The sequence below is a fragment of the Auxenochlorella protothecoides genome, assembly GCF_000733215.1.
Source record: "Auxenochlorella protothecoides strain 0710 unplaced genomic scaffold scaffold24, whole genome shotgun sequence".
NCBI lineage: Eukaryota > Viridiplantae > Chlorophyta > Trebouxiophyceae > Chlorellales > Chlorellaceae > Auxenochlorella > Auxenochlorella protothecoides.
The window spans coordinates 23,091-36,789 of NW_011934249.1; the positions used below are offsets into that span (position 1 = coordinate 23,091).

Below are 13,699 nucleotides of genomic sequence, written 5' to 3' on the forward strand. Positions count from 1 at the left end.
CATGTCGGCCAGGGCCGCGGGGTTCCAGGCCGTCAGCACCAGGCGCCGGTCGGTGGGGTCTGTCTTGATGCGTTGCACGAGGTCTGCCAGCTGGTCCACGCCCTGGCCTGGGCAGGGCGGGGAGGGGGTCCTTGAGGGCGCCGGGGTGGGCATGGAGGCGCGAGCCTGGGCGCACGGGGGTGGAGCGGGGCGAGCCCGGCGGGCCCGGCGCTGCACCTGGCCGGCCCGCAGGGAGCGGTGGCCCTGGACTCGGCGGGGCGGCACGCCGGCTGCCACCCTCGCACACCCCCCGCCGATCGCCCCCCCATCGTGCGGCCCCCCCGCCCCATTCGAGCTGGGCCCCCCGCAGTGCCCCCTGTCACCCACCCACGCCCCCTTCCCCCCCCAGTCCCGGCACCCACCCACCCCGGTAGTCGGCGTGCATGCCGGCGTAGGCCGCGCCAAAGTGGCGCCACTGGAAGCCGTACACCGGACCCAGGTCGCCCTCCTCGCGGTGTCCCAGGCCGCGCGCGTCCAGGAACTCGCGCGACCCGTTGCCGTCCCAGATGTGCACGCCGCGGTCGGCCAGCAGGCGCGCGTTGGTCGCGCCGGAGACAAACCAGAGCAGCTCCTCAGCCACGCCTGTTTTTTGGGGGGGGCAGGGCGGGGGTCGAAGAGGGGTGGCGTCGCAGGTGGCGGGGCCCGGGCGCGCCGGAGGGGCGGGTGCACCGGGTGGCAGCGTGCTGCTGTCGACCCTGAGCCTGGGGATGATGGGGGGGGGTGGGCGGGGAGGCGAGCGGCCGCTCAGCCTGACAATCCATTCCCCCGATCCTCTCCTCATCCAAGCCTCGGCAGGGGAGCTGCTTGTTGGACCGCGGCGCTGGCATCGACGACCTTTCCCCCCAACAGCCCGACACACACGCTCCTCGCCCACCCTCCCCCGCAACAGAAGACAACAAAACAGAGCCGAAAACAGCGCCGCGCAGCCCGCGGCGCCGGCGCCGCGCGCACCCCTCCAGAAGACGCGCTTGGTGGTGAGCAGGGGGAAGGTGTGGCGCAGGTTGAAGCGCATGCCCTCCCCGAACAGAGCCAGGGTTCCCGTGCCGGTGCGGTCGCCGCGGCGCGCGCCGTGCGCCAGCACGCGTCGCACCAGCCCCAGGTACTGCTGCTCCTCGTGGGGCGCGGCCAGCGCGGGGGGCAGGCGCGGGGGCGCCGCCGCGCCGCGCCGCGTGTAGCAGAGGAAGGCGTAGCGCGTGCCGGCGTCGCGGCGCGGCGCGCCCGCGGACCACAGCCGCCACTCGTCGGCGGGGAGCGGGGGGAGGTGGGTGTCGCAGGGCGTGTCGACCTCCACGCGCGTCAGGTGCACCGCGTCCAGCGCGGGCGAGCGCAGGGCCTCGGCGTACACCTCGCCGCCGCCGACGACGAAGACCGACTCCAGGCGCGGCGCGTAGGCGGGTGAGGCGAGCAGGGACAGCGCCGCGGACAGGCTGGGCTGCTGCAGCGCCTCGCCGACAGGGGGGGCGGGGGCGCCGGGCTGGCCGCCTGGGGGAGTGGAGGAGGGTGGGAGGAGGGGCCTGGACGGGAGGCCTGCACGTCCACGGCGAGTGCAGTGGAGGGGAGGACCACGCAGCACCCCCACCGCAAGGCACCGGCCCACAGCCCAGTGCAATGCAGTCCTGCATGCTCACCATTCCCCAGGATGCTGGTATTCTCCCCCGAGGCGGAGCGGGTGAGGATCACGTTGAGGCGCCCCGGCAGAGGACGGAACTTGGCGGGGATGCTCTCCCACGTCTTCCGCCCCATGATCACCGCGTTCCGCTTGGCGGGGTCCGCTGTGCGGCAGGTGAGCTCCTTAAAGTAAGCCATGTCGCCAGGGAGTTTCCAGGGCAGGGTGCCTCCTGTCGGGGAGGGGTGTGCGTCACGGAGTTCAGGGGGCCAGCGGTCCGACACGCAGCCTCCTGGTCCACTTCAGCCCGACGATGCGGTCGGCCGCTCAGCCTTCGTACCTTTGCCGATGCCGAGTTGGCGGGTGGCAGCGACCACGATCTGGAACGTGGCTTTGGCAGGCTCCCCCATCCCGTGGTTTCCCGACGCTGCACCGCAAGCAAATGAGCGTGGCAGCCGCACTGCCGCCTGCCTCGCCGTTGCACACTTCTCAGAAAGGGTGGTATATCGAATGCGATGCAGACGCAGTTGTAAGAGTGGGGTAACGCGCGCGTCCGGGGACCTGCACCCACTCGATTTGAAAGTCGCGCGCCACGTATGGGGTACTTCCCCAGGCAGGGCTCTCGAGGGTCCCTGCATTGTGGGTCTGTTCTGGGTGATAGTGGATTTGAGTGCACCTCCAGCATGTCGTTCCTTGAATTATGAATCACAGCTCGGATGAGATTACAGTGTTAGGTTTACCGCGAGTACTGCTGACTCCGTGCGGCTGTGAGTTTACTTCACAGCGTGGCTGCATGAGGCAGTAGCCGTATGTGGACAGCTCCAGGGGAAGTCATCGACTCCTTGGGGAACAAGTTGATTGGAGCATCACATTGCTCAGCACATGAACTTCCTGGTAGATTAGCGTCACCTTGCGGCTTGAGATATGGTACATGTCATTGGCGTCTGAAGATGCGAGCGGAGAATGAACATGGACCCTCCTCACATCCCATGTACTTCTGAATGTCGATCACGAGACCAAGACGCTGCTCCCAAGCACATATCACTGCCGCTCGGAGGAGGACAACTTCAAAGTGGGCGGGAGGGGGGAGAGCCTGCATTTGTACTGTGGCCGTGCTCCGCCTGCTATGCTACGGTCTCCCGTGGGGGGCCATGGCCAAAAATTGGAGAACCTTCGAATCGCAACACCTGTCCGCAAGGCCTACATATCTTCGCCCCGTAGGCTCAGATCTACCGCTACACCTCGATTTTCTTTTTCAGGAAGGGCCATTACCAAGGAAGTCTCGACGCCGGACTTCGAGATCTGCCCTGAGCTATCGCACACCCACACCGCTCCTGGCCATCGACCATGGCTGACCAGCTCAGCAAGCTCGTGGAGGTGATTCATGGGGAAATCGTGACCCTTTGCCTGCCTAGACAGCTGGCGTGCCGGCCTGGTAAGCTCCTGTGTTTTCCCCCTACAGGAGGGTCTGCATTCCAACAAGAACCAGGCGGAGCGCGAATTCCTCCTGAAGAATGTGAAGGTGCGACGGCAAGCTGTGTGGAGCATGTAAGCGAGCTGATCTCGGCGCGTCCAGGCGCTTTCCCAAGACATCCCGTTGACAGCCTAGGTCCCCTCCCACATTCCTGCAGTCACTGCCAGGTGTGTACTCTGCCCCATCCCGGCCTCGCTACTGCAAGGCCCTCTTTTGCACGGCAGTGATTGCCACTATATTCCTGGCAGCCGCTGTCTTGTACAACCGACCCGAATACATTGGCCTGGAAGGTAGATGTGGGCGCCTGGTTGCTGGGGGGCTGGACTCCCTGCAGAGCCTCTCATGGTTTACATGTGGATCTATGTACTCAAGTGCACAGGATGACTGACAATAGATCTGTCTCCGAAAGAGCCTCACCGTAAGATTTATTGGGTGTCAAACAGTGATCTCCTGTCCAAAGTTCAGCTGGTAATGTTTTACATCACCTTTTCACTCACCCATTGACAGATACACCCAAGGCTCTGGAAGCCAGCAATACTCCAGCCAATGCTGCGGCGGCATCAGAAGATGCCAAATCTGCCAGCCAAGACACGGAGAGCGAGCCCACATTGGTTGAAGATGCTGGTACAGAGAGTGAGGAAGGTGAGCTCGGGAAGGAAAAGGCTGAAGCCACATCTGAGACCACTCTCGAGTCAAAGGAGGAATCCACTGCAGTCGAGGACGCCACAACTCAAGCAAGTGTTGACGCTAACCTCAAAGAGTTGAAGAAAGAGGCTGCGAAGACCAACGAGGAAGCAGCCGCTGCTGTGCGAGAGGCCGAGGCTGAAGCGGTGGAAGAGCAAGCTACCACTGAAGAAGCAACTGAGGGAGAGGCAGCGACCGCCCAATCGGAGACTACCACCGCTGAGGCTGACACATCTGCTGCTACGGCGGAGACTACCGCCGCTGAGGCTGACACATCTGCTGCTATGGCGGAGACTATCGCCGCTGAGGCTGAAGCGTCGGATGCTACTGTTGAGGGTACCGCTACCGAGGATGAGAGCACGGCTGCTGAGGCCGAGACCACCCCTGCCGAAACAGACCCCACTGATGCTGAGGCCGAGACCACCCCTGCCGAAACAGACCCCACCGATGCTGAGGCGACGACCACCTCTGCTGAGGCAACGACCACCTCTGCTGCGGCAGGAGAGAGCGGGGCTGGCACGGAGCAGGCTGGGGGTGAGGCAGGTGACACTGCTGTCGGTGCCGAGCAATCTACCTCCACTGTAGAGGCCGAGGCTGCTGCTGCTGCAGCGACCGAGGCCGCGAGTGCGGCCACAGAGACAGCTGCGGAGGCGACGACAACCGCGCAGGAGGCCGGGAAGAGTGCTGGTGAGGCAGCGGAGGACGCTGCAGGCGTCAGCCAAAAGGCTGCAAAGGATGCGACGGGGGTGGCGGAGCTGGCTGCTGATGCACAGAAAGCTGCTGGCAAGGTCTAGCAGGGTGCTGCTGATCGAGAGGGAGGATCTGTGGACGGCGGCAAGTCCAAAGCAAGGGACGCTGTAGAAGAAGGATCAGAGACCTGACAGCATGTCCGGGCCCTGTGGGTGCACAGGGCATCCTGAGCTCAGGCTCTCAAAGCCGCTAAGATCGCACAACATTCCAGCCCCAACATGCAGCGATGATGCGCGGTCACAGAGGAACGCGGATGTGGAGCTGCAGACTGCATGCCTTTGCTGGGGCCCCTGCCATGCACGGGATTGCTCCGAATATTCCCGACCACCACCTTGATTTTATCTCAGCATGTCTACATCTGTATGCTCCTCAATTCCATGTGTTTGGTTGTATGTGCAGCTCAATTCCATGTGTGATAAGATTCGGTTGTATTGTGGGGACCACACCTTGGCAGTCACTGTCCATGATCTCCAATGAAGGAAAAGGTGGAGTATGAGAATTTGATCAAGGTAGACATCCTGGTAGGCCACCGCCACAGAGAAATCAAAACTGGATTGTCATGTGGAGTATTAACTCCGCCGGATGCAAGAGCAAACGTGCGGGGTTGTGACATGCTCAGAATCAGACGGCCCCAAATGAAGAGGATACTTTGTGACCCTTGGGCAGAGATCCATACTTCGCAACCCTTCAGAAATGCGGTGAGGGAGAAGTGTGGGTCCGTTCCGAGGGGGCACCCAAGAGAAGCACAATCAACGATTGCCTGTGATAACACGGCTGGCGGCCAGGCGTCGACTCATAACTAACCTGAAAATGACAGCGGGCAGCAACAAAGCGTGTTGAATTCGATGGTGCTACTGAACTGGCATCCGCTTCTCGGCCTGGTGCGCAGGCGCCTATGGATTCCAGAATGCTTGCGTCTGGGCGGTGTCCACATGCACTACGGCTTCAAAACAAGTTTCAGCTGAGCCCAAGACAAGAATTCGTTGCCGCGTGGTGGATGATTCTGTCTGTCGCGCGGGGCTGCGTGAATCCTGACTGAGGGGCTGTTCATGACCTGCACCCATTCAGTGACTTGCCATAACACTGGCGATCAACACCTGATCGCCAAAGATGTGTGCGCCGGGTTCATGCAATGATCCTCTGAATATAAACATCGCTATGCCACATTGTGCCAGGCCCATTTGTGATTGATCAAGCAACGCGCTTCTTCGGGCATTTGAAATATGACACGAGGTGTCCCAATTCATTCAAAAAGGGCATCCGTACACCCCGTGGAAAACCTCCACATTTCCGCGTGGCACTCAGCGAGCTGCGCGGGCACGTGAGCTCATGGGAGCCGCCAAGAAAGCGCATATAATGCCGAATTCCCGGGAAAGGTTACCTACAGACAACTTACCATTACCGATACAAACTTCCTCAGCAAAACAATCACTTTCTTATCCGGCATCTTCCACTCTTTGTGAGAGTGTCTTATACGACCATGGCTGGGAAGATGTCCGCCCTGTTTGTTGTATGTGTGGCGCTACTCGCGCTGAGCCCTACCCAGGCTGCCAGAGACATCGTGGACCTGCAGGAGTTTGGTTTGGGTGAGTACATGCTCACATGGAGGTCGCGGAGGTGGTTCGTGGTTCTGACCGGCATCAACACCCCGCGAACCGCCATGCTTCATGCAAGACCCATCCTGCGCGAAATGCACCTCCATGGGGCCAATCGAGGGGCGTGGTTCAATGCTCAACATCCTGCATTGCTTTATCCCATCCAGGACGCGTGGACATGGGGGCCCTGCGGAAGCTGACGCAGTTTAACTTCGGGTCGGACTCGCCCTCGGGCACCGACGGCTCGGGTTTCGACTTCCCTGGGAACAACCCATCTTCCCCCCCGGAGGCGTCGTCCCCTGCTTCCGTGCCCAGCCCCCCTTCCAGCCCTTCCCCTAGCCCCGCCTCCGCTCCCACCGGTGTGTCCGCTTCTGACAACGGTGATGGCACCGTCACCGTGTCCTTCTCCAGCTCCGGCAGCAGCTTTGTGGCCGAGGCAGTGCCCGCGGGCAGCAGCCAGGGCAGTGCCAGCAACCCCTCTAAGTCGGGTGAGTCAACAGTTGGTTTTGGCATAGTGAGAGTGGTGTACTGATGAGGCAGATTTGTGACAGGGTTGTTACTGGCTCGGCTGTAAGCTGTTTCTGAGTTGGGCACCTCTGGGTCCACGATTCAGAGTTGTTCTCCCCCATTGGACCGCAAACCTGTAGCATCAGCAATTTTCTTCACTCACCCCCTCCCTGCCACACCCTGCTTGAACAGGAAGCTCCAGCCCAATCACCCTGTCCACCTCTGACGGTCTGGAGTCCGGCACCACCTACACCTTCTACGTCACCCTGAACTCCGACGGCCAGTCCCTGGTCAGCTCGCCCAGCAGCCCCGTGGCCTTCACCACCGGCTCCGACGCCTCGCCCGCCGCCGCCGACGCCTCGCCCGCCGCCGCCGATGCCTCGCCCGTGTCCGGATCCGGCGCCTCCCCAGTCTCCAGCCGCCTGGCCGTCGGCCCCGCGGTTGAGACCGGCGCCTCCCCCGCCACCACCCAGACTGGCGGTGCAGCCCCCGCGGCCGAGGGCGACGTCTCCGCCATCGCCGATGCGGAGGCCAACCTGGGCATCGCCTCCAACCTGGGAGGCGACGACACCGATGGCGAGGTGGACAAGGCCTTTGTTGGCAGCGTGTCCGAGGCCAGCACCCCTGCCGACGTGGCGGCTCTCGTCGCTGGTAAGTCCGGCTCCGTCAAGTCCTGCGGCGTGGCCTTTGCCGCGGGCATCAAGTCCGGCAAGAGCGTGACCACCCTGTGCCACGGGTGGGGCACGGCCGTGATCGAGGCCGTGAAGGAGGGTAAGACCAAGGACGCGCTGAACATCTGCTCCTCCTCCGTCATTGGCATCGTGCTGGTCTCCGTCAACGTCAGCGTCACTGTGGCCACCCAGGCCTGCAGTGAGCTGGTCATCTTCATCATCTCCTCCGGCAGCTGCACTGTCATCGTCAAGCAGTTCATCCTCAACCTGTTCAGCATCATCATCTCCATCTCCACCAAGAGCACGGCCTTTGTCATCGCCTGATTCGGTACTATGGCCCTTTGTATCGCGCGTGTGTTATGAAGTTTCGCTCCCCCCTCCCAGCTCTCCATTCTTCATTCACTTCCCCCTGCTGCTGCGGGGGCATTCGTGGTCAACCCTCAGGAACATGCCTGAACGTGCACCTACTTGTAGATGAGCGACACTTCACCACGGAAGAGCGTGCAAGCGATATGGTCGGGGTACTTGCAGAGTATGCATAGTACTAAGACGTCTGCCATAGTTTATTCATCGCAATTGGCGGGCAATCACAGCAAAATTCCAGACACGTGGAGAATAAACTCACAGCCACATCCCCTTTTTGAGTAGAGTTGGTAAACAACAAGTTCATTAGGGAGTACACCAAGCACGTCACACTTGAATGTGAGATGGTTGGAAGCACTCGGAGCGCAACTTCATGGCGTTCCTGGTCGGACGAGTCGTACGCATGCAGGGGAAAATGGCGCATGGGACAGCTGCCCGTCCGTACACGATCGGAGGTGGGGAAGCTGGCTCCATACCATCGAACAAACCTTGGAAGTCACCCTCGAGTGCGGGCTGCACTCCCGTGCAGGTGGCTTGGCCCGGGGGCAGAGCAACCCCGACCCCGCACGCTACCCTTCCATCGTGGGCGACATGGCAGGCCCCGTGCACAAGCACAGATGGACAACCCGATCACTTCTAGCTCATTACTCGGTGGGCGCCGGCATAGTCGTCCGTCGGTCGAATCCAGGATGCTGCATCCAGGGTTTGCCAGCACGAGCCAAATTCAGACTGTCTAGGGGCCGGGAAGCTGGCTGCTGCCGAAAATCGATGCGCCGCCCACGCTGCCGATCACGCAAAGTATCCTTCAGGGCGTCGGGGCTGCGATTGCAGAGTATGCATGTCTCTTTCAAGCACTTTTACCGTCACAGAGGGAGAGCGATCAGGGGGAGAGCCTCAATCGTACCATCCAAGACTTCTGATCACTGGCAGGCCTTTTGCCGCGTAGCAGTCGACCCCGGTCATCATTAAAGGTTTGCGCGTTGTGATACCCTTTAAGACGTGAACTCGATCGCCTATCTCTTCAAACCCAAAGTAAAGACACGAATCACACATTATATCACCATGGCGCGCTTCAACACCGCAATTCTGCTGCTGGCAGTGATGGCTTTTGCCGCCGTTCAAGGTACGAGGTGCTCATGGGCGGGGCGGCTGATACCGGCGTGATCAGGTCAATACGCATACCGCTGACGCGTTCGATCATGCACTGCAGGCCACCCGGACAGGTACCTGCTGCAGGACTCGCCGGTGCCGGCGCCGTCCCCCGAAACCGTGACGGAGAGCCCGTCTGACAGCCCCTCTCCCTCACCGGACGCTTCCTCTTCCCCCGGGACAAGCAGCTCCCCCGCCCCCACGCCCTCCCCCGAGGCATCCACCCCCACCCCCTCCCCCGAGACCTCCTCCCCTGGCGCTGCCACCTCCTCTCCCACCGCCGAGACGTCTTCGCCAGTCGCAGGGGGTGCCGCCCCCACTGGCGAGACCTCCTCCCCCACTACCGAGGCCGCCGCCCCCACCGGTGAGACCTCCTCCCCCACCACCGAGGCCGCCACCCCTGCAGGCGAGACCTCATCCCCCGTGTCCGAGGCTGCCCCTACCTCGGAGCCCACAACCGAGGCTGCCCCTACCTCGGAGTCCACAACCGAGGCTGCCCCCACCTCTGAGCCCACAACCGAGGCCGCCCCCGCCTCTGAGCCCACAACCGAGGCTGCCCCTACCTCCGAGCCCACAACCGAGGCCGCCCCCGCCTCCGAGCCCACCGTTGAGGCTCTCCCCGCCACCGAGCCTGAGGGCGAGGGTGGCATCGCCCCCGGCGGCGAAATTCCTGGCTTCAGCCCCGCTGATCCCGTGCCCGTCCCCTCCCCCACCAGCCCCATCGCCCCCACCCCGCCAGCACCCCCCGCACCCCGTAAGTCTTGCCTTTGGCAGTGGAGCTTGTGCGGCAGCATGCAGTCGGTGTGAGGGTTCTGGATCACCAGTGCCGGCCTGGCCTCGGTCAGGTTTCAAAGACTGTACTCCATGGGATGGCGCGGATCTCGTGCTTTCCAGACCGTTCCTTTGCCAACCCCTGGCATGTGGCCTGGGTTGGTCACACGACAGCTAACCGCAGTGCCCTGCTTTGGACCCATGCGCCAGACATCTTCCTCCCTGCCCATCCTTTCATACATCCACTCACACCCCTCCCTTTCACCCCACCCCAACCCACAGTGCCATCCAGCAACAGCAACCCGGTGATCAACAACATCATCCAGCAAAATGTGCAGAACACGATTGTGGTCAACCAGTTGACCCAGGTGTTCCAGACCACCAATGTGCAGGCCTCCGCCACAGCCGTGGTGCAGGTGGTGCAGCAGCCCGGCAACGTGGTCAACCTGGCCCAGGGCTTCTCCAACGGCGCAACTGGGGGCCAGGCCACCGCCACTGCCACCGCCTTTGCCTCCGCCACGGTCTACCTGGCGCAGAGCGGAACCGCACAGCAGACCACCTCCGTGGCCTCCGCCACCGTGCTGGGCATCTACTCCCTCTACGCCAGCGGCCAGACCGAGCTGGCCGTGTCGGTCGCCTCGGCCTACTCCACCGCCGTGGCCTCTGCCTTTGGATGCGGGTCCTCTGTCGCGCAGCTCATCAACGCCTACATCTCCATCATCCTCACCCTGCTCAACGCCCAGAGCTCCGGCACCGTCATCATCATCGGCTGAGCCGCGTCGGCCCGAGGGGGCCCCCGCAGCCCCCGCCGCCGGCTCCCACTCCGCGTCCCCCATTCTTGATACGTCCTTGACCCGCACGGTGTGCTCCCTTTCTAGTGAGGGTAAACGTGCTGCAGGCTGGGCCACCGTACCTCTGGCCCCCATGATGTCCATGCTCGATAGTAGGGTATAAATGCCAGGGGAGTGGGCACCCATGTGAAAGAAGCGTGGGTATGCTGGGATGGCGTGCGAGGCCCTCTGCCCTTGCTTGCTCCCTCAGAGCCGGTCCATGGTCCTCTCACTGACCACGCATTGACCAGGCCCATTGGCATGGCAAGGGTAAGGTGTCACCAAGGCGCACAGCGTGCATATGGATGCATCGAGCCATCAGAAGGGTACCTCAGGCCAGAAAGCCTCAGATCTGCCCTCCCTCAGTGCATGGGAAGCTTGGTGCCTTCCACGAGCCCTCAAAGCGAAGCCAGCAGAATCGCTGTGGCGCATGCTGCCCTGCTGGATTACACAGGAGCAATGTGATGGGCTGCTAGGGGATCCCACCCAAGAACGAGTGCTGTGCATGACACACAATGTTCTGTAACATCTGAGTCAAGGCTCAGTAGTGTGTCCTTGCTGGATCATGGTCCCTCATGCAGCAAAACGAAGAGGGACTAGCACCTGCACATGAGGGGAGATCCGGGTAACGTAGCTACATGGATAGTGTGAGAGCAGGCACTCCTGCACCCATGGCTCTAGGACAATGAGCGACGGGCAGGATCCCCATGAACCATCTGCAAGGATCGCACGTCGGAGGGGCCCTTCTAGCTGATTTCAATCTCGGCGTGAGCCCTCCTGTCGCCGTGTTCGTGGCTCGGTAGCTGAGACTGGGACGTGTCGTCTCCAGGTTCTCCGGCTGCCCACCTTCCCCTTGTCCTTCTGTCCGGACACAAGTAGCAGGATAATCAGATATATACAAGCGACCTGGATGTATGCATCACTGCTCCATAATCTCTGAAATCTTCAAGCTCTCAGGAGATACCGGCGCAGATTTCTGGTGAATGTAGGTACCCCGCCCGTTTCTCGAGCGGCAAGATGGCGTCGCTTGCGCGAACAGGTCTACCCTGCGTGCTGCTCCTCGTACTGAGCCTTGGTGTGCTCGCAAAGGTGAGGCCCAAGCAGGCTTGTGATGCGGAAGACTCGTGCCTCATGGGACAAGGCTCGAAAGCATTATTTATGAAGAGCGGCGCCCGCAAGCCTATCGCTCCACCCCCACAGGACGCGGGCACCTACTCCTCCTCCACACCCCACCCAAGCACCCCACCTCCCTCATCAACACCATTGCCCGCCCCGACCCTGACCGCCTACAACTACGAGAATAACAGAGTTAATTTCACTGCAAACACAGATACCTACTATCCTTACCTTGTATCTATCTATGCAAATGGCGGAGAGCCCTCCATGTGGCACACTCCACACTCTCATATCATCTCCATCGTCCCTGAACACACGTATGACCCGCATACGACGGTTTGTTTTACTTGCCAGGTGACCGATTCCAAGGGGATGGTGTCGCAGACTTCAAACCAGGTCTGCTTGGAATTCTAAGTGCTTCTTGAGCGGGATGTTCTGCTCAGGAAGTGTTTGACGCTCCTGTACATTGACATTCCACATCTTGAAGGGGTGTGGACCTGGTTGTCCCCACTCGTGCACTGCAACGTTACCCATGCACGGCCGCTTTCCTGTTAGGTAAGAGATTCAACCAACGGGAACAGGAGCTCCCAGGCTAGCATGTACAGAGGGTGTGTGGAAACATCACCAGTACATGTGAGTCCAGACCTTCCTGTAGTCTCCCTGCTCCCTGCAGCAGGGCAAAGGGTTGGCCAAGGTGGCGTCCCAAGGCTGTCGGACCTGAAGGGCTCCATCAGCACCGGTCCATGGCATCCAACTGGACTGTCAATGCCCGGGTTTCTAGAACATCGATGGCAGGGTAATACAACGAAACACGGGGTGCATGTGTGAACAGGGGGGGCATGTACATGTACATATATACATCTATATAAATGCACGTAGCCAGGACCAGAGGTGCCTTGGTCCAAGAGCCACGTATCCGCTCCTCATGTCGTTAAGGACCGGTGTCCTCGGCGGACACTCCAGGCCCCGCCGGAGGGGCTTCATCGATGCGCATAGGGAGTTGGAAGTGGAGCTGGGGGTCATGCGGTTTGAGAAACTGTGAGAGTCGACCCTAACAGTGCTTTCTGTGCATGAGCCGTGGAATCCCTTGGTTGTTGTTGACGTCATCCGTGGGTGCGAGTGCGCGAGCGCGAGCCAGCACACCCGTGACCAGCTTACGACCACATAGCCAGAGTTTGATCCAATTGGGGGATTCACTTCCGCCCCATTTTCACAAGCTCCATCCTTGTACTGCTGTGTCAATCCCGACACAGTGCTGTGTGGCCAGCGGGAGCTTTGTACACGTGCCTGCACACGATGCCCGCGGTCGAGGCCTGCGTGCGCTGCAGCGCCACCGTGGGGACCTCTGGGCGCAGCGACCACACACTAGTGAACCCCAACAAGTACTCTAGACGCCATTTCCGGGCGGCGTACCCGCGTGGACGGGCCCCCCCACGGCCACGCCAGGAGGTGCCCACCACCAGCAAGTTTGGCAATGGCAGTGGCCTGCACATCCCGGTGCTCCAGGACGAGGAGGTGGGGCCCCAGACCCAGGTGTGGACCACATTTGTGGCAGAGACCCTGCTCCCGACCAAGCGGGGCAAGTTCAAGCTGCGTGGCTACCGACACACAGTGAGTGTTTGGGGTTGGGGGTGGTGGTGGGAAGGAACGATGCAGTGCTGGTGCTAGGCTCAAGCTGGGGTGCTGGCATCATGGTGGGGCCACTCTTGTAGACCCGGAGCATCCTCAAGCCCGGCGCTGCTGCGTGGGATGCGTTTGGGTGAGGGCACCCCCGCTGGTGCCATGCCGAGTGCCCGGCCCGCCCGGCGCTCCGGCCTTCCTCCACACCCCCTCCCTTTCGCACGTGCCAGACCGACGGCGGCCAGACCTTCACGGAGCCGTGCGTCATCTACTGCGGCGACCTCGCCGGCCGGCCGGATGTGGGTTGCTTGCGTGTTGTTCTGCGGGGGGGTGGGGGTTGCCGGTGTTCCCAGCGACAGGCCCCGCTCCCCGAAGCGGGGCCTCTTGCGCCCTGTGCCCCTCCCGCGCCGACCGCCCCGTGCAGGCCCACCCGCGACCGTCCTGATCCCCGGGTCCTGGCCATCCTCACATGCCCCCATGCAAGCGCCCCCCCCTTCTCACCACACACACCCTCCTCGCACTCA

General features: G+C 61.7%; 5 protein-coding genes across 5 annotated transcripts in view; 4 read left to right on the plus strand and 1 right to left on the minus strand.

The window, feature by feature from the left end:
- The window catches only part of F751_2439 (Bifunctional dihydrofolate reductase-thymidylate synthase), a gene marked incomplete at both ends in the record, with an annotated part of 3,720 nt that extends 1,665 nt beyond the window's left edge, over positions 1–2,055 (minus strand). Inside the window, 6 exons of the mRNA XM_011400191.1 lie at positions 40–107; positions 406–621; positions 991–1,150; positions 1,325–1,483; positions 1,720–1,877; positions 1,986–2,055. Coding sequence (XP_011398493.1) covers positions 40–107; positions 406–621; positions 991–1,150; positions 1,325–1,483; positions 1,720–1,877; positions 1,986–2,055 — 831 coding nt within the window. The remainder of the gene's footprint in view (positions 1–39; positions 108–405; positions 622–990; positions 1,151–1,324; positions 1,484–1,719; positions 1,878–1,985) is intronic.
- Positions 2,056–6,033: 3,978 nt separating this feature from the next.
- Positions 6,034–7,650, plus strand: F751_2440 (hypothetical protein; the record flags this gene model as incomplete). The annotated part of the gene is made up of 4 exons (XM_011400192.1): positions 6,034–6,139; positions 6,316–6,636; positions 6,848–6,945; positions 7,186–7,650. The coding sequence occupies 4 exons, from the start codon at positions 6,034–6,036 to the stop codon at positions 7,648–7,650; spliced, it is 990 nt and encodes a 329-aa protein (XP_011398494.1).
- A 1,449-nt stretch (positions 7,651–9,099) lies between these two features.
- F751_2441 (hypothetical protein) lies at positions 9,100–9,270 on the plus strand (the record flags this gene model as incomplete). The annotated part of the gene is made up of 1 exon (XM_011400193.1): positions 9,100–9,270. A coding segment is annotated over one exon (171 nt), but the record flags the coding sequence as incomplete, so codon positions are not given.
- Positions 9,271–9,707: 437 nt separating this feature from the next.
- On the plus strand, positions 9,708–10,382 carry F751_2442 (hypothetical protein; the record flags this gene model as incomplete). The annotated part of the gene is made up of 2 exons (XM_011400194.1): positions 9,708–9,792; positions 9,892–10,382. The coding sequence occupies 2 exons, from the start codon at positions 9,708–9,710 to the stop codon at positions 10,380–10,382; spliced, it is 576 nt and encodes a 191-aa protein (XP_011398496.1).
- Positions 10,383–12,851: 2,469 nt separating this feature from the next.
- The window catches only part of F751_2443 (Riboflavin biosynthesis protein RibBA), a gene marked incomplete at both ends in the record, with an annotated part of 2,602 nt that continues 1,754 nt past the window's right edge, over positions 12,852–13,699 (plus strand). The window contains 2 exons of the mRNA XM_011400195.1: positions 12,852–13,166; positions 13,406–13,474. Coding sequence (XP_011398497.1) covers positions 12,852–13,166; positions 13,406–13,474 — 384 coding nt within the window. The remainder of the gene's footprint in view (positions 13,167–13,405; positions 13,475–13,699) is intronic.